We start from the raw sequence: 19,384 nt of genomic DNA on the forward strand, positions 1-19,384 counted from the left end.
TATGACCACCGCGACTTCACTGGTAGCTGCTAACAGGGTCTCGTCATACAACATGTTAATGGCTAATGAAGCTCTAGGAAGCCTTCATAGACACTTCATAAGGCCCACATACTTTATGTCACAGAGGGGGACCGACCCAAGATTCCACCATTAAACCAAGATATCTACAGTACAAGGGCTGAGGGTGACAGACAGGGCTACCTCATCACGAGACATTGATTGCAAACCCTCCCTGCCACACAAAGATGCCTCACAAGCCATCTTGAAGCAGGAAGCTGTCATTTGTTTAAAGTGAGAACACAGATCTTTTATCAGACGTAGTGTAGCGATCCTCACCTACAGTATGTACTATGGACCCCCCCAAATATGATATCCTGTTTGGGGCAGTAAATAGTGCAATGGCTTTAGGAGCAGGGGTTCGGACTGCCAAAAGCTACAAGACATTATTATAGCTCTCTTGCCGTTAGACTAGGAGATAACCCTCCATGTTTGCCAGTCAGGGGAGGCTGGGGGAGGTAAGAATCGGAGGACAGGCTCATTCTAATGCATGTAATGGAATCAGGAATGGTATCAAACACACACACATGTTTGATACATTCCCATTCCTCAGTTCATTCCATGCATTACAATGAGCCTGTTCTCCCTCCCCTAGCCTCCCCTGTTGCCAGTAGCTTATAATGGCATTATCCTGACGATGATCAGTAGTTCAACATGAACATGAGTTTATCTACAGTCTTTGGTGTGAAGAACAACTGCACATGGCAGGGGAGGTTGGTGGAGGTAGAACTCTGGCTCATTGTAATGCATGGAATGGAATGAGGAACGGTATCAAACATGTGTGTTTGAAACCATTCCTCATTCCATTCCATGCTTTACAATGGGCCCATCCTTCAGTTTCTACCTCCACCAACCTCCCCTGGTGCATGGTAAAACCGCAGTACAACTACAGTAAAACTCCCTTGGTGATGAACATCGTAGCATAAGGAATGTTGATGCTATCATAGGCAGGTACATCAACAGTTCATATCTCAAAGTGTAAAAATACTTTGAATTACAAAAACTTTTAAAAAACATTATTATTTATTTTTTTAGTTCTTAAAATCTTATTTAAAATTTGAATGAGATAAAAACCTAAAAAAAGAGATGCAATTTACAAGAAGTTTAATACACCTCTGAGGATGTAGTGTCAAGTAACAGTTTTTGCTTTGTTCGTGTTTTATCTTTTTTGAGTCTTTGCATTTCCCAATAAATTATCACAGTACCACATATGTGCTTCATACACACTCCCTCTCGCAATCCCTTTCTCTCACACACAAACACACACACACACACACACACACACACACACACACACACAGCTGTCATTTAGACTTTCATTCTCTCTGCGAGTCTCTATTTTGCAGTTTTTCACATTCTTGCTTTTACTCTCTCTTACACAAACACACTCTCTCTTACGCTGCCCCCCCCCCCCCCACACCCCGGGACACGGGGGTCAGTTTGCAGTGCGTACTGTCCTGCTGCTTCGGGGAAAGCGGTGGACTTTGAGATGTTTGGACAGGTGATCGCTGCGGGCAAACTTCTTCTGGCAGACGGGGCACTGGTACGGCTTGACTCCAGAGTGAGAGCGCCGGTGTCTCGACAGCTCGTCTGACCGGGAGAACCTAGGAAGGCAAGACAGACAACATGTTTAATATCATGTCACGTTCATATCATATGTTTGTGTTACATTGTTACATTAGTGTTCTAGTGTTTGTACTCCCATTGGATTATTTCTCAATACTTATTTCTCAATCCCTGGAGCCCCAACACAGGAAACATCCTACAATAGCACCAACATTTCAAACAAAATATCAACAACACATTTTCAGACATAACTGTGACCAAATGTATCTTCACCAATGAACTACATAGGGCTGATATTCAACTCTCTGAACTGGGTAGGCTACAGCGTGAAGTGGCCTCTGCCCATATATAGCAGAACACATGTTCACAGTAACCTCAATCTGATCTATTCCTGGTCTTGTCACTTGGAGACATTTTATTGGTTGGATGTTCAGGGGAGCTAAATGGTTACGGTCGTTCACTACGGCAGGCCTGGCAGACCCGGGTGAAAGACATAAGTCACATACTGCTGTAGATGTGTAACCACCTCTGTCCTCTGCCAACGACACTGTTGCTGAGCAGAGAATCACAAATGCCAACTGGCGTTGGAGCGAATGGTGAAAAGGTATTGGTAGTACACTGGTTAGGCTAGTAGTACTTCAGAGTGGTTTCAATAGTGCTGAGACAGAGAGAGAGAGAGAGACAGAGAGAGAGAGAGAGAGAGAGAGAGAGAGAGAGAGAGAGAGAGAGAGAGAGAGAGAGAGAGAGAGAGAGAGAGAGAGAGAGAGAGAGAGAGAGAGAGAGAGAGAGAGAGAGAGAGAGAGAGAGAGTGACCTTGAGGTGTGTTTAATCTGGAACACGGTACAGCTTTCCTAACAGATTAACCACTATCACCAGCAGAATGGTTGTCCATGGAGGTGATAACCCCCAGCAGGGTCCCCCAGAATACACATCACGTTCAGCCATTCAAACACATTAATTTAGACATGGATCCTGGCTGTGACTGTGCCATTGAAACGTGTGTAAAGGGCCCATACACCCCCACAGGTGCTAACCATGACATTTATACCATGTATACTGTAATCTACATGTTAGCTCTGCAAATTAAATTAAATAAATACATTTTAGTACGATGGTATGATAGTAACCCATAGATATAATGGCTATAACGATGGCTCAATGAATAAAATGTAAAACAAAAGCACAGTCAGTAAAAACAAAAAAACTGTTAAAGATTAAAAACTGTTAAAGTTTAAAAAGATGGGTTTTGAGGGATCCTTTGAAGGAGGAGAGAGTGCTGGATTCTTTGAAGCAGTTTGGGAGCGTGTTCCAAAGATATATAGCCTAGGTGTTAATTCCCAGTGGTAACACGCTTATTACAGTCATGTACAGTCGCTGCATGCACACCTGTCCGTTCCTAAGATGGATGGATAGTTGCTTCTCTTTTGCACAATCCTTTCTTGTTGCTCAATGTGGACATTTAAAGAGGTATGTTTTTATGATCTAAATGCATTTTGAAACTGTGTAGGCCTACTGCTATTTTGGCCAGATCTCTCTTGTAATCTCAATTACTCTCAATGAGACTAACCTGATAAAATAAAAGGTTGAATAAAATACATATACAACTGTTCTATACATGATATCCTCTCACACATCTAATCTATGACATGGCATCTAGAACATGACACGTTGTATAGTTACAGGGGAGGCAGGTGGAGGTAGAAAGTGTTGGACAACACGTGTTTCTGCCTCCACCAGCCTCCTGACATAATATTAAGTACATACATATTATACATATTATGTGTGACTGTACGTGTTTCTGTCCCCCAGAGCAGACTCCGTTCCATACCTCCCTCATGTTGAGGCATGATACACATGACAGTCAATGGTGGAACATCTTATAACAGGCCACGTGCTTTATGCTGAATCAGCACAACACGGGCGTCTGCAGTATATAGAGAGAGAGAAGGCTGCTGTATGTTCTCATCAACACGCGTGTGTCTCTGCAGGTTTAGACAGGGCAGGCCATCTGTGGTGGGGTTCAGCTGAGAGACAGATATGTAGTGGAGCTGTTTAACTCGCTCTCTCCCTCCCTCTCCTCCTTGTGCCTTCTACAGTGTGTTTCAACTTAAACTACACACCCTATAGCTTGAATCATTCCCTCTCGTAATGCTATCCTGACAGAGGCTTAGAATGTATAGATGCCTGTGAGGCTTACAGCTTACAGTACCGTCACTGTGGGGCAGAGTGGAGCGGCCAGCCATAGGCAATCCCCTCAGCCTCCGCAGCTTATACACTCTGGCTAATGTTAGAGCTTGTCCCTACAGTAGTACAGTACAATATAGTACACACAGACACAGACACAGACACACACACACACACACACACACACACACACACTAAGAGCTTCTACTGCAGGTCAGCAGGATGGCTAATATGTGTGTACTATGGTGAATTAAACAATCAGCGTGTAAGTGTTTTCTTCTTTTCTCTAGCGTATAAAAGTGTATAAAAAACACTATAAAAACAGACAGAATAAACAACTATAAAGACGGCCAAAGTCTACGTCAAACAACATAATTCTGCCACATGACAATGAATGAATGAATGAATGAATGGTCTTTATTGTCATTAATATAGTACAGGTACCATACAACAACTCAAGCCAACACACACAACAGCTTCCACACACCTGCTCCATTGTTCTAGATAGGAGTTCTCACAGCTCTTCAGTGTCACGTCTAATGAATAACCACCAAGGAACGTTGCTACACTGCAAATGTGACAAGGACGACAACCTTCAACGGTGTTAGCGTGAGAACATGACAAAAATATCTACTGTTGTCATGTTGTTTATTACGTTGTAGAGTAAACGGATCCTGTTTAAAAAACATATCAATGAACACGTAAAATCTACATAATCTCTGATTCAGATGCACAGACACAGACTCAGACACACACACACACACACACACACACACACACACACACACACACACACACACAGTGAATCCCAGTCCACCCACACAGGCAAACGTGAGGTGGTTAGGTACAACAACAACAACAGGGCAGACCCTTATCTCCCAGATCAGACATAAACCTCATGGTGTTTCTACAGTCAACTGTTTGGGTCCAAACCCCCTGGTCACACGCAACCCCGTGGTTTGTTCCTATGCAGGCCTGCACTGACAGGACAGTGGAAGTGTACCAACATGCAGTGTGTGTGTGTGTGTGTACGCTGTCTCTACATATTCGTACAGAAGGGAGTGTGAGGGCTAGGCTGTGAGAGAGAGAGAGAGAGAGAGAGAGAGAGAGAGAGAGAGAGAGAGAGAGAAAGAGAGAGAGAAAATCATATTGGACCATAACATAAGGAATGCCAGGAACGCTCCACTAGAATACAGCAGATGGCGGGAGGTGCATAGTTCCCCTGATCACTGCCATTTCCTGGGGGGGGCAGGGGGGGGGGCAGGGGGGGTAGCCTTGGGAAAGCTGCACTAGACCAGACCTGTGTGTTACCAGGCCAGTCAGGGGCAGACCAGGTCACTGATAACACCAGTGGAGTGTTGTGCTGTGCCAATCCTATCATTCTGGAGAGACCTTCACAGTTCAGCGGCAGTACTGCTGCAACACACGCACACGCACACGCGCACACACGCACACGCGCGCACACACACACACACTCACACACACACGCGCGCACGCGCACACACACACACACACACGCACACACGCACACACGCACACGCACAAACACATTGTGCAACAGGTTAGTGCTGGGTGAGGGGTCGACAGGTGGACCAGGGTCCAGAGGGCCTGTTGGAGAATAACCAGGATGCCGGGCTTATACTGAATAATATGTTACACATTCATACATATCACCTTCTGATACCATGTTACACATCACATCCATATTAATCACCTTCTGAATGATTGAAGAGAATTACAGTAAAAAGGGAAAACGCTAATGGCCAATGGCTATGGCTATGTTTTCAACTATCTTTCTATTGACCAATGGAAGGCCAAGTTTGACGCACTGGTCCACCAGACCCTTCTCGCATTTTGGGAGGAGGGCACCTGTTATATCACACAAGCTCTAAAATATAAAACCCCTGCATGGTAACAATAGGCATATTTTCCATTCCACTTCATTAAACATTTCTGATACATTATGGATTGCTAATTGGTTGTTAATAAAACCTGTCAGAGTATGTTGCGACCACAACATTGAACTTGGTTATCTGACCGTGCTGGAGAGAGGACAGATGGCAGAGGCAAAGTGAGGGAAAAAAACTAGCTAGAGGGGGACAAAGTCTGGCTACACTTCAAAGCCTTTATCTAATCTCTAACTATGCCATGGAAGGAAAAATACAGATAGAGAGAGAGGGGGGGGAGAGGGGGGGGGGGGGGGGTAGGGGACAGATAGGACATGAACTCTAAATTACATTCTTTTAGTGGAAACCCTGACCATATCTCTACCATCAAATTGAGCGGAACACACAATAATACAACATGGGAAAATTGATAAACAAACCATTCATTCATCATTCTTTCCTCATAAAAGCTTATAATTTCTCCTAAATGAGAAGAGCAGAAGAGCTAGAAGGACTTTTAAATGTCCTCATATCTCTCTGCGGTGAAGACTCAAGACAGGAAGTCGATAGCCCTGTTGACCTGACCGTAGCTCTGACAACACCACTCCACAGCAACATGGGGTGGTACTATATGTATACTCCATGTGGTTGCATCTATGGGAATTGGTTTTGAAACTAAGGCTTTAGGCCCCAGCCACACTGAACTATCAGAAAACGGATCAAAATGTATACATGTGAAATTACTGTTCGATTTCATCAGTGGAATTTGGGCTAGACCTTTGAAACAACCTAGCAACTGAACAATGCAACCTTGTTTCGAATTGGCTAAAGAGGCAAATGGACTGTGGAAAGTTCAACTCCTTTTTTTGTCAGTAAAAAAAACATATCAAACGGACACTGACAGACTGCTGTCATCACCCTTGTCTGATGACTCCCATAGAGACCATTGGCTCAATCTGTAATTAACCGATAGCATTATTTGATGATTGGCCCGGGCCTTAGACTGTCTCCTACTGTCACCCATGGAGCATCACAACTATCCAGTTGGGTGAACCCTAGATAGTGTAGCGGTTGTTAACGTAACAGCTAATTCTGATGAATGCTAACCTCTAATGTAAATGTAAACAAATAGACCAAATAAGCGACCGAGCAAACCCACCTCCATCCACAACCGGACCAGGTGCAGGCAAAAGGCTTCTCCCCTGTGTGTCTCCTCAGATGGGCCTTCAGGTGACTACTCTTGGTGTACATCTTGGCACAGCCAGGGAAAGAACATTTGTGCATTTTAATAAGGTCCGCCACAGAGCTCTTCTGGTACTTCTGCCCTGGTAGTAGTATACCCCCTGCGGTCTGCCCCGGTCCGAGCCCCCCCTCGCCGAGACACATGGGCTTGGCAGCGATGGGCACGGGGGCGATGCGGACGAACTTGGACGAGGGACAGTTGAGGTTGTTGGGGGGCACCAGCTGGGGCACCAAGGCGAAGGTCTGCCCCTGGATGTTGACCAGTAGCTGGGCAATTTTAATGTCAGAGGCGGGCTGGGTCTGGGTCTGGGCCTGGGCCTGGTGTGGTGCTGCTGGAGTTGGTAGAGCCATAGGGCTGGGTTCTTGTTTGACCTGAAGAGGCTGGATCTGTAAGATGACAGGGCCACCACCAGCCCCCTCCACGGATACTGGTGTCCCAGCATAGTCCTCTGTTTTAATCCCAACAACACCATCACCAGAGACAGAGTCTACTGTTGATGCTAGGTGTTTGGTCTCTGTGGAGGAGGAGGAGGAGGCGGAGGAGGAGGAGGAGGAGGAGGAGGGATGGCCAGGGGCTCTGGTTACAGGCACGGTTTGGTCCGTCTCCCTCAGACCAGTTTCTGACTCTGTCACCATACTGTCCCCCTCCTCCTCTACCTCCACCACCACCACCCCTCCTCCTCCCCCTCCTACCCTTTCCCTCCCCTCCCTCCTCAGCGCCTCCTCCATATTCTCCTCCAGGAACTCCTGGATCTCCTCCAGTGTGGGGTGGAACAGCAGCTCCTCCACCCCCACCACGCCCCCCACCCCCACTGCTGGGTCCTCCATCTCCTCCTCAGGGAACACTGGGAACCCAAACCCCCCCTCCTCCTCCTCTTCCTCCACCTTGGCTGGGGGGGCCAGGCGGTCACCATCACAGTCTCCTCCCCTTCGGGATTCCCTCGACTCCCATGCCAGACCCATGGGCAGAAGAGGAGGGGCGGAGGGGGAGAGAGAGGGGTTCGCTCCCACAGCAGCCTGGGAGAGGAGGAGGTCGAGGAGGCCATCCTGGCTCTCCCCGCTGGAGGACCCTCCACTGCCGTAGCTGGACCCCAGGATGTGAGACTCAGGGCTGGAACAAGACCCCAAGATGTGGGACTCTGGGCTGGAGCCGTAGCCCATGACGTGAGACTCTGGGCTGGAGCAGGAGGAGGAGCGAGGGCTAGTCGATGTGTCGCTCATGTTGTCCTCAGAGAACGGCGAGGAGAGAGGCGGGTACGCGTGACCCGTGTCCGTCACCATGGAGACCGAGTTGTGGTAGTCGCCTGGGGAACCGCAGGCGTAGAACAGGAAGGTCTCATCTCCTGCCGGCAGATGGTCCACCATTGGTCCACACAGGCCTCAGCCAACCACAGCTCTGATCTACTTCTCTGGTGTAGAGATGAACCAATCGCAGCCCTGCTTTACTCCTCACGCTGGTTTAGACGTGTTGTAAGTGCTCCGTTCCTGGTCTCCTCTTCTCTCTAGGAAAGAGGAATATGCATGCATTATGTAAACAAAAAAACACTCATAACTATTGTTTATGTTTAAAGTGAGTGAGAGATATGGGAGAGAGTGAGAGTGCTTTCTTAATCAAACACATAACAAGATAGCAGTGACAATAAACATGTAACAACCCTGTAATAAATACATAATACTGTAATTTCCTGTACAACGATTCAATACCACGCAAGTTTCATGAAGGCATGTGGGTTAAAGGATAGCTCGAGGATAGCCTGAGACACACTTGTTAAATATCAGAGACGGTTTTAAGGAAGGATGTGTCAGTATGTAACCAAGTCATATCCTGGTCATTGGAAGCAATACGCTTCTAGTCTAGGCAGTTGTTGAAAACAGAAGCCTATCAAAGTCGTAACCTGCTGAGTTCAACGATTAAAGTTCTTGTCGCTCCGAGGCAAAGTTAAATAGCTTACCGCGTGTGGAGAAAGTGGACTTTCAAGAGCATGTTTCCAGCGTTACTACCAGTCGGCACGCATGATCGAGGCAAGACGGTTATATTGCAGTTCAAGTATCGTCCCACATGTTGATCGTGGTGATATTGTTTCAGTAGGCTCTAGGTCATTAATTCGCGCATGATTACTTATCAGATTAAAATGGTAGGTCTCAGACATAATCCGTGTATTGTTCAACAACTGTCTGATGGTATAACATTTGACAATCATGCATTCGCATGGATTAAAGGACTCTGTGTGAGTAAAGTAAGGATTTAAATGGTCTATATTTATGAATGCATTACTCTCTACGCACCAGCCCTGTCTAGCATCTTTATATACATCTGGTCTAAATGTGTAGATTAGTACGAATGTGTTCAAATCATACATTTGTTGATGCAATACTTAATAAACTCTCTTCTATTCGCCATTGGTAATATTGGCAATGCATTTACAATGTCATAAATATCGTTGGAATGAGATTCGATTAGGATCGTCTTGCGCCCCCTACCGGAGCACAGCGGTTTGACCGAGAGTAACCCAACAACCGAGACATCAAACAGCCGTGACACTGACAGCGTTCACTACTGGGCTTCAGCACGCTGCCTGGGTCTGCCCGCGGGTAATACTAAGTCTATTTACAGAATTAAAAAATATACAACATAGGTCTACATCGGGCTAAATCGGAGTCAGACAGGCCTGCCTTTGGAATTAAAATAGGGAAACTCAGTTACATTGTAACGACAGTTGTCAAAATGTGGCACGTTCTCTCTTTCATCCGATTCATGCACTAACGCGGACGTGGACGGTACCGTTCCAATACGCAAATTCTATCCATTTGATGTATGTCCTGTATGTTGTAATTGTCAAGCAGCATATAACCTATATACATTCGTACTCATACATTCGATTTATGACTTCAATACAGCCGTTCTGTTTCCATCTGCTTATGCACTCTCTGTAGTCTTCATTCAGCATGGGGCTGCTGGGATCACGCTTCCCACTCGAGGTAAACATGTCGTGCAGCGAAGCGAGGTTCACTTTTGCGAAAGCGATGACATGAACATTGAACTTTTCAATCAGAAACCTGCATCCGTTCACTTACCTTTTAGCTATCGTGAAAAGTATACTCCTTTCACTTGTGTAGACCGTCTTCACTTCTCCTCGCTAGAGAGGGTTGTCACTCCAAAGGGCTTGGAGACGAGAGACGTATCGCAATGTTGAGCGCTGGGGCTCTGCTATGGTAGTAGTGCGTCACATGATAGGCGCTCCTAGGTTATAAGAGTCAAACGAGGGGGCATGGGCTTATGAAGGCTCGTCTTGCTCTTCGCGCCCCCATTGGCTGTCTGCGTGTGGAGGCTGGGCTCAGGGGTGGTCGTCAATGGGTTGAATGCAGAGCAGACAAGACAGGCGACGCGTTGACATGGAACTCAATTCCCATTTCCTCATCTTGTGGCTTAAACGCAATGGAGAGGCGTCTTGTAGTAAGACAAGGAGTGATATGGAAAACGGCTGGTTTTGCTCTGGTTTTAATATGCCTAACTGCTAACTCACACATGTATAAACATTAAGCCGGTCAAGAGTATTTGTCTTGAACTATGACGATGAAAGATGATGTCAGTGCTGTGTGAGTTATTTGCATCTTAAATGTTTAGGTGCCCTAAGAACACAACATCAAACTGATTTGATCAAGGGCAATTTGTAAATTGAAAGTAAGTAAGTAAGTACAGTTTATTTATATAGCACCTACATTTACATTTACATTTGTGGCATTTAGCAGACGCCTTATTCCAAAGCGACTTACAATCAATACATTTGACTAAGCAAGTGAATCATCAATCCACCACAGTCGTAGCCACCTATCACAGAAAGTGTCCCCAAAGTGCTTCTTGAACTGGACAGCCACACCTAGCGACAGCTCAGTCTAAAGGTCTACAGTAAATTGCTATATCACTAATGAATAAGGAATAAGGCTTCTATAAGCTCCACTCTTTCACACACACAGATAATATCTCTCCTGATATCGCTGATCAGCTTGGCTATTGATATCTTCACGCAAGGTCCGATTTAACACGTTGATTAATGAATAACACAAGACAGTATCACTGGTCTGTTTTCTCCTGATAAAACACCAAATAGTCAATATGTAGGCACTGGCAGGCATACACATTAGCTGATTGCAGGACAAATAATAGCAACATGAACTGTGTGAATTAAGATTGGTCCCCCTTCTTCTTATTTCTGTTAAATGTATTACCCTAATTCATGAAGCTAGAATGGTCTGAGAAGAGATAACCAAAGCTGTTTATTAGCTGGAAATGAATTCTGAATGTGGTCTGCATTTATTTGACATAAAGACAGATAACATTGGCCAATAGCACTGAGGATAGGTGTGCTTCTATGTGTGGTGTGTAGGGGGGTGGTCGTGTGTATCTGTGTGTATATGTGTGTGTTTTATGTATTTAGTTACTTATGGTCTGGGGGGAAAAGCTGTTCTTCAGTCTGTTGGTGCATGTTCTTAGGCTCCTGTACCTCCTGCCCAATACCTCCTGCTCGATACCATTCCTTATTCCGTTCCATGCATTACAACAAACCCGTTCTCCGATGTCTACCTCCCCTGGTGCTGTTCTTTGTCCATGCATGCAGTTCATTTCACTGTTTACTTACACACAAAACACTGTCTCTAAGTTTTGTAACAGACTTCCTAGTCCGTGGTCCAAACAGAAAAGAGCAGGGAACCACTGGGTGATGGTGATGTTGTTTGTCTCTGGTCTACAGCATTATGACAGGAGTTATTCTGGGAAGTACAGGCCCATTAAGGCCAACGCAAAACAACCCTCACCCTTGGTCCGAGATTCTAACTCAGACACACACACACACACACACACACACACAAATACGGACGCACACACACACACACCAACGCAGGGTCACACACGCACACACACACACACAGCATTTCAACACCAGGTTCAACATTGAACTACTACTCAAGACAAAAATAGTGTAGAAAAAGTCAAAACATCCCCTGTTGTTGAGTCCAGAGAGCCCTTGAGGGTTACGCAACATGTTCTCTAATAGACATGTAAACATAACACTCTCCCCCTTCTCCTCTCCATCTCCCCTCTCAGACTAATACACTTAGGCAGCTTAGCAGGCTTCTGTTACACCTACCGTCTAAACCCGCTGATGGGATTAGGCCACAGCCTTTCGCCTACGTCCACGTTTGTGTATTACTGTATTGATACATAACCTTTTTACCTGACGCCAATGGATACAGGTATGTGGGGAAAGGGAGAGAGAGAGAGAGAGAGAGAGAGAGAGAGAGAGAGAGAGAGAGAGAGAGAGAGAGAGGGAGAGAGAGGGAGAGAGAGAGAGACAGAGTGAGAGTGAGAGAGAGAAAGGGAGAAGATTGAAATCTTTCAAAGTCATTACCCAGTACTTGACTCAGATCTCTATCCTGTAAGCCCTCTTTCAATGTTTGTGCCCCCCCCCCCCCCCCATCCTTTGATTGATTGATTGAAAACCTTTATTGTCCCCAATGGGGAAATTTTGTTGTCAAACAGCTCAGTTAGGGCAGAAAACATTCAGTACAGAAAACAGAAAAACATTCAATAAAATACATAAAACAGTGCAGGCTCAATAAGTAAAAAGTTCCACAAGTTCCATCTCCAGGTCTCCCCCACCCTGCCGGGCCTGGTTGTAGAGTCGGAGTGCAGCTGGAATAAAGGACTGTCCAAATCTTTTTGTACTTTGACGGGGGAGAACAAATCTGTGGCTGAACTTGCTCCTCATCCCTGCCAGCTCGCAGTACATCGGGTGGGAGGGATTGGCCAGCATGGCCGCCAGTTTTTTCCCCATCCTCTGTTCTGCCACCACCTCTAGGCTGTCCAGCCCGGTCCCCACCACAGAGCTGGCCTTCTTCACCAGTTTGTTTAGCTTCGCAGCATCCCCCACCCACCCACCCAATCCACTTTTATTGGTTTAACCCATAAAAACATGCAAAGGTCAAAGTTCCTGAACCTCCCTCAAGGTCATGTCTCAAATGGCAAACAAACCTGCAAAAATAAAAACATGACGACGACAACTACTGTTCAATAACCCTAGCTTTAGGAGAAGAAAATCAACAACTCTGACCAAGACTGACCTCTCTCGGGTGAAAGTATTGACAAAAACACATTCTGTTTGTATTAGTCAAATGAAGAACAGGAAATGTTGATGTGTGGCATTTTGAGTTGTTGAACCATTAGTTGGAGGAAAACAGTAAAAGAAAAATGGGCAGACGATTTAGTCATCAGGACCAAACAAAAGGACGGAGGATGGCAGGTCTTTTTCTGACAGTCAGTGTACATTTATAAATCATACATTTATAAATAAATAAAAAGTAGTTTTTTTTTACCTTTCTTATTCTTAACTTTTACCAAATATTTTTTGGGGTTTAAGCCATTGTTATTACTATTTTGTACATACTTATCTTATGTTTATGCTTTTATCTAATGTTTATGTTTTTATCTGATGTTAAGTGTGTGATTCTTTTTAATATTGCCTTTAATTGACTAAATAATTAAATTATGATTATATAATGATTGGAGCACTTTGAGCTGCAACGTTTGCAGGAAAAGCGCTATACAATAAACAGTTATTATTATTATTATTCCACTATTTTATTAGCCTGAGACCAAACATGTATTAATCTATGAAATGATCTACAGTATATACTTTGATAAATAAATAAACAAATAGATGAATAGAAGGATTATATCAATCAATATTGACATTTATTTGTGATTTTCCCAGTCCAGCCGATTGACTGAGGTAAGGATACATTTATGTACAGCTGAACGTTCTAACCTCACATAGGCCGCGTTTGTAAATTCGCCGGAGCGCACACTGGGTTCAACATCATAAACGAACCAGGTAATTTGATTGGACAAGAGGCAGTCACGTGGACGCTCCGGCACTCTCAGGGCTAATTTACGAACGTGGCCATAGAGTAGAGTTCCAATAACTGACAGCCTCAGATTCTATGCTCATTATAATCCAAAACACTGTAAAATGTCATCGCAGGGAGGTCCGTAGGCTATGATCATTCACATTCAAATACATCAGCATAGAACATAGCCTATGAGTATTGGGAACAATTATTTTCTTGCAATAAAGTTTCTAGTTTGCGAGAAGACCTAGAATGCAACAGGTTGCGGGCGTACTGGGCCCCGGTTACAGTAGTCATGTTCACCGCCACCTGTTGGTTATTACGTAGGAGACTCTGTGACATCGTCAATTATGACGCCCTTTCTATGTCACGCTGAAATAAAAAAAACGTATGAAATCGTTTACAATAAAACCCGAACAGTGAACACCGGCTATTGGGTCAGAATCAATTAGCTTATTATCAGGCAGGTGTCCTTCATAGATGAATAGCAACACGCTCTGAAGGTAAGGTAAATATCGCTGGCACATAGCCTCATATAGTGACCTATTTAGTTATCAAACCCGACTGAATGAATTATTTAACACAGACACCAATGAATTCATTGGCTATAGATCAGTGAATTAATACCCCTTGCAAGTGTATGTCTACAGATTATATACGCATCTTGCTGAACTGAATGTATTCTTATTTACGAATGTCTAGAGATGTCGGTAAAGGATACCGCGGAGTCCCCGGACAGCAGAGAATACAGACTGCGTCTGCCACCCATTGACAGTGAGTGATATTGTAGTAGGCCTGTAGCGTACATACAGTAGGCTCGATCAGTCACGTACAGTACGTCAACCACACACGTGCGATTGCATCCTACAGATATAGATACACATTCTCACTATAATTTCCATTTTCATTCCACCTGCAATGCTGTTAGTTTCCCACGCAGACAACTGGCATTTCCCTTCTCCCCACAGAGAAACAGACAGCCTCCAGACTAGCCGGACCCCAGTTCTCCAGCAGCAATGAAACCAACCCCCCAGTCTCAGGTGCTGTATATGACCCAAGACTAAAACCCAGGGCCACGATAGAGAGCTATGCGAAAGCTTGATAGATACATAGTTTAATGGAATTTAGCAGTTTTAGTTTGAGATAAATGAAATAAGGACTGATTATCAGAAAGTTATGAGAGAAGGTAAATAGAGTAGTAATAATAATAATAATAATAATAATAACTTTATTTGTAGAGCGCTTTTCATGCAAACGTTGCAGCTCAAAGTGCTCCAATCATATCATAATTTAATAATTTAGTCATTTAAAAGTAATATTAAAAAGATGGGTTTTTAGTCTTGACTTGAACATATTTGCTGAGGTTGCATCCCTAATGTAAACTGGCAGTGCATTCCACAATTTGGGTGCATAAAATGAGAATGCAGCCTCACAAAATCTCTTCTAAGTAATCCCTTACTAAGTAAGGGACAGTTTGTTTATGTACTGTATGTTGTTGCATGTTTATGGCTACGTAGCTATGTAGAGGGGTTGAGAGAGGTGATGTAAGGACTATTTAGAATGTTAATCTATCATGGCACCGAGGGTCTGATAGAAGTGGAATAAGGACTCTTATATTTGTTTATGTATTCTAATGCATGTAAATCTGTCATAGCGTAGTGCTCTACAGTCTTTTGTATGTTTATGTATCGTACGTACGCCATGAGTTGAGAGTCTGAGAGAGGTGGAATAAGGACTGTTCTGTATGTATCCTTACACAGAGGGTCTGAGAGAGGTGAATAAGGACTGTTCTGTATGTATCCTTACACAGAGGGTCTGAGAGAAGTGAATAAGGACTGTTTTGTATGTATCCTTACACAGAGGGTCTGAGAGAGTTGCGGGCTACGATGAGGAACCCTTTCAAACTGACAACTGACAACATCTTCCTGCTGAGGAACAAGGAGAATGAGCAGATGAAACTGGTAAACAGGAGATGCAGTGACGCACCCCTGTGAATTATGTTATGTACAGTATAACTGTGCTATGTGTTCCTCCCTCCAGAAGCAGAGCAGGTTACCTACACCGGGAGGATGGTTAATGGTAACCATGTTGATTAGAACTGTGTTCTATAACTATGTATTATGTGCTCCTTTCTCCAGGAGCGCCAGAGACAGAATACTCTGAAGGTCCATGAGAAGATGACCTACACAGGGAGGATGAGGGCCAAGGAGGGGGAGCAGAGGCGGGAGCTAAAGCTGAGGCAAGTGGATGTGCAGCCCACCACCCCCAGCTGCAAGGCTTTGTCTGACCCCTGCATCGTCCCAGCCAGGAGGAGGGCCGCCATCCAGGGTGAGTGGACATCAGGGGTGCGTTCAGGAGGTTGGAGGAGGGTGGTCGTCTGGTGTGCGTTCAGGAGGTGCATTAATACAGAACGATGCAGATTGGACAAATCCCATGACTAGATTTGATACGAACACATCAGGCTTTCCATAGATGAGGTCTGATTTATTATTTCTCATCTCAAAGTGTGCACTTGTTCCCCATCTCTCATAGGTTGAATGAATGAATGAATGAATGGACTTTATTGGGTTGCTGTTAGATAGACAATATATACTCGAGCATATATACTATTTGCCACTTGTCCACCTGGAAAAAAATAGCAGTAAAACTCCAGCCAACATGTTTAAAAAGGTCAAAGATGACAGCAAGTCTCACAGTTCCACCATTAACATATCCTTAAACCAATCCCATGTTTTTAAATCCATGAGGGAGAGTATGCCACACAACCAGCCCATGATGCATTGTCATGGTCCCAGAGTAAAAAATGGAAGCCTTGATCACTTGACCGAAGTTCTTGAATCAATCTGGGCACTGACGTACAGTAGCAGAAGAACAACACTGTGTTTCCATGACCAGGGTGACTCAGCTACTCAACGACGGCAGTTTTCCATGGCAGAAAAAGTGTTTGTGTGACTGTGCTGTAGCTCAGGGGAGGCTGATGGAGGTAGGCATCAGAGGATGGGCTCATTGTAATACATGGAACGGAATGAAGAATGGTATCAAACACATGTTATGTCCCATTACAATGAGCCCGTCCTCTGATCTCTCCCTCCACCAGCCTCCTCTGCCACGCTGTAGACAGAACTTGCTTCCCAGTCTTGGTTGTGCTCTCTGTTCCATTATGCAGAGAAGAACAAAGGTTAATCTTTCTCATTACCAAATGAGAAGGGCGAGATGGCGTGCCACTTCACGGGGCGGGTGGGGGGTTTGCAGGAATTGGCATTTACCCTATACGTACGCATGAGGGGGCTTGTGATTGGATGAATATACAGGACAAGGGAGTATATTCATCCAGCCCAAAATACATAACACATCTCGGCTAATACAAGACAGCTGGCAACCCTAGTCTTTATCCAAACTCCAAGAGGCTATTATTTGTATCTGTTCATTGTATTGTTGTCACCTTAGAATCAAATCAAATCAAATCAAAGTTTATTTATCAAATACACAGTATACAGGCGTAGACGGTGCAATGAAATGCTTAGCACAAGCCATCTCTTCAACAATGCAGCAATCAACAGTCAGAGGACGGGTTTATTGTAATGCATGGAATGGAATGAGGAATAGTGTTTGATACCAATGATTCCGTCCTCCGATTTGTACCTCCACCAGTCTCCCCTGAGCCTGCTGTAGCATTAAACATCTTTACTCTCTCCCCTCCTGTACGTCTATCTGAAGGTACTCCCAGCGACAGAGAGACCATCAGAGAGTACATCGACAAGAAGAGAGAGATGTTTCTGCTTGAGGTGAGGCATTACGTGAAGATACATCTGCAAACATTGATTTTCTTTTACAATTGTTACTCTCTCATAGCTTTGCTGCTAGATTGTTGTAGGGAATTAAGTACTACTGTAAGCTACACGGTTTTTGGGGAGAATGGCCCCCTGTTGAACAGGTGACGGTTTACTTTGTACTAATCACACCCCATCATTCACCAGCACCGGTCCTGCTGAGTCATATACAATAGAATAGAATAGAATAGAATAGAGCAGTACATAAAAGAGCAGAACTATAATAGTACAGTAGAATAGATTAGAATTCAATAGAATGACTTGCATTATTCAAGAGTGGAAACCCAGGTGTTTCTCACACTAAAAATCCAAGACACACCATCCTTGCCTTGCTTACACAGCTTCAACACTAGAATGGATGTTTTTAATTTCCAAAACCCCTTTCTACAAGATATCTTAGCTTTAAGTTAAACAACAACAACAACAACAACAACAACAACAACAAAGCTCTTTTATGCAGCAGCAGGTGGGAGATGAGGTCATTGGAAAAACAGAAAAGAGCGATTGTTATTATTGTACCACAGCAGCGGCAGTGGAGCAGGCGTTGGGCACGCTGCACCGTTAAGGCTTTGTACGTGTTTCCGTCTTGCTTGAAGGCTCCGTTTATATTTGCCCAAAGTTTCCCTGAGCCAATACACACACACTCACTCACACACACACACACACACACACACACACACACACACACACACACACACACACACACACACACAGAGCCAGTTTCCCTGAGCTAAGCCCCTCTGACCTATTACCATAACTCCTACAAGACACACTCTGTTCTGTTCGGGTCTCTTTAAAGAAGCCATGTTCTGGCCAGATGGTGCCCATATTTCTTTCCACAGCTCAGCAGTCTTGTAAAGAGGAAACATAATTACATCAGGATATGCTCGTTGTTGTCCTGTGCTAACCGTTTACGTGAGTAGGTAAATACAAGATGTGAATAGCTAAAGGGATTCATAGGTAATGCATGGAATGGAATGAGGAATGGTATCAAACACGTGTGTTTGAAACCATTCCTTATTCTGTTTGATACCATTCCTCATTCCATTCTATGTATTACAATAAGCCCGTCCTCCGATTTCTACCTCTACCAGCCTCCCTGGAATACATGAAAGTAATCAATTGCGAGTCAGTAGCAGTGTGAGTCATAGGTCCCTTGGTGTCATATTTAGACTGTTGTTTGAGTCCTTGAGACAAGATCCTGTACACACACACTTCCGGAGGTTACTCACCACCTTCAGGTCCTACATGCCTACATCTACACCTATACTTACACACACACACACACACACACACACACACACACACACACACACACACACACACACACACACACAGACCCTAACCTCCACACCGCACCTCCACTACCTTACCTCATACCTACATTTACATTTACATTTTTAGAATTTAGCAGATGCCTTTATCCAAAGTGACTTACAACAAATGTCTAAGTAAGTGAATGATCTATCCATCAGTCATAGCAGGAAAAAGTAGTTTATGCTAGGACCAGGGGCCATTGGCAGTCATAATGCTAGAAGAAGGAACAATTACGTTTTCTTTCAGTAAATTATACAGGGGGGTAGAGGGGATGTAGAGGTCTTAGGAGGGACAGTTAAAAGGTGTAGTTTGAAGAGATGGTCTTCCATTTACTGAGCAGTGTGTTTACCTCCAGGGAGAGTAAGGTCTTGTCTTAATAAGAACATCAATATCTCCTCT

The 19,384-nt window shown here is 44.4% G+C and overlaps 2 protein-coding genes across 2 annotated transcripts in view; one reads left to right on the forward strand and one right to left on the reverse strand.

The window, feature by feature from the left end:
• Nucleotides 1–1,492: 1,492 nt before the first annotated feature.
• On the reverse strand, nt 1,493–10,146 carry LOC308160246 (Krueppel-like factor 15; the record flags this gene model as incomplete). The annotated part of the gene is made up of 4 exons (XM_080534164.1): nt 10,011–10,146; nt 7,752–8,437; nt 6,853–7,628; nt 1,493–1,661 (listed from the first exon to the last, which is right to left on the reverse strand). Exons 2-4 carry the CDS (start codon nt 8,298–8,300, stop codon nt 1,493–1,495), a joined length of 1,494 nt encoding a protein of 497 aa, XP_080390290.1. The 5' UTR covers nt 8,301–8,437; nt 10,011–10,146.
• A 4,396-nt stretch (nt 10,147–14,542) lies between these two features.
• The window catches only part of LOC308160247 (cilia- and flagella-associated protein 100-like), a gene marked incomplete at both ends in the record, with an annotated part of 10,318 nt that continues 5,476 nt past the window's right edge, over nt 14,543–19,384 (forward strand). Inside the window, 5 exons of the mRNA XM_080534165.1 lie at nt 14,543–14,612; nt 14,807–14,878; nt 15,699–15,799; nt 15,977–16,166; nt 17,556–17,623. Of these exons, the coding sequence (XP_080390291.1) occupies nt 14,543–14,612; nt 14,807–14,878; nt 15,699–15,799; nt 15,977–16,166; nt 17,556–17,623 (501 nt within the window). The remainder of the gene's footprint in view (nt 14,613–14,806; nt 14,879–15,698; nt 15,800–15,976; nt 16,167–17,555; nt 17,624–19,384) is intronic.

Source organism: Nansenia antarctica (assembly GCF_963989245.1).
Source record: "Nansenia antarctica genome assembly, chromosome: 6".
Taxonomy (NCBI): domain Eukaryota; kingdom Metazoa; phylum Chordata; class Actinopteri; order Argentiniformes; family Microstomatidae; genus Nansenia; species Nansenia antarctica.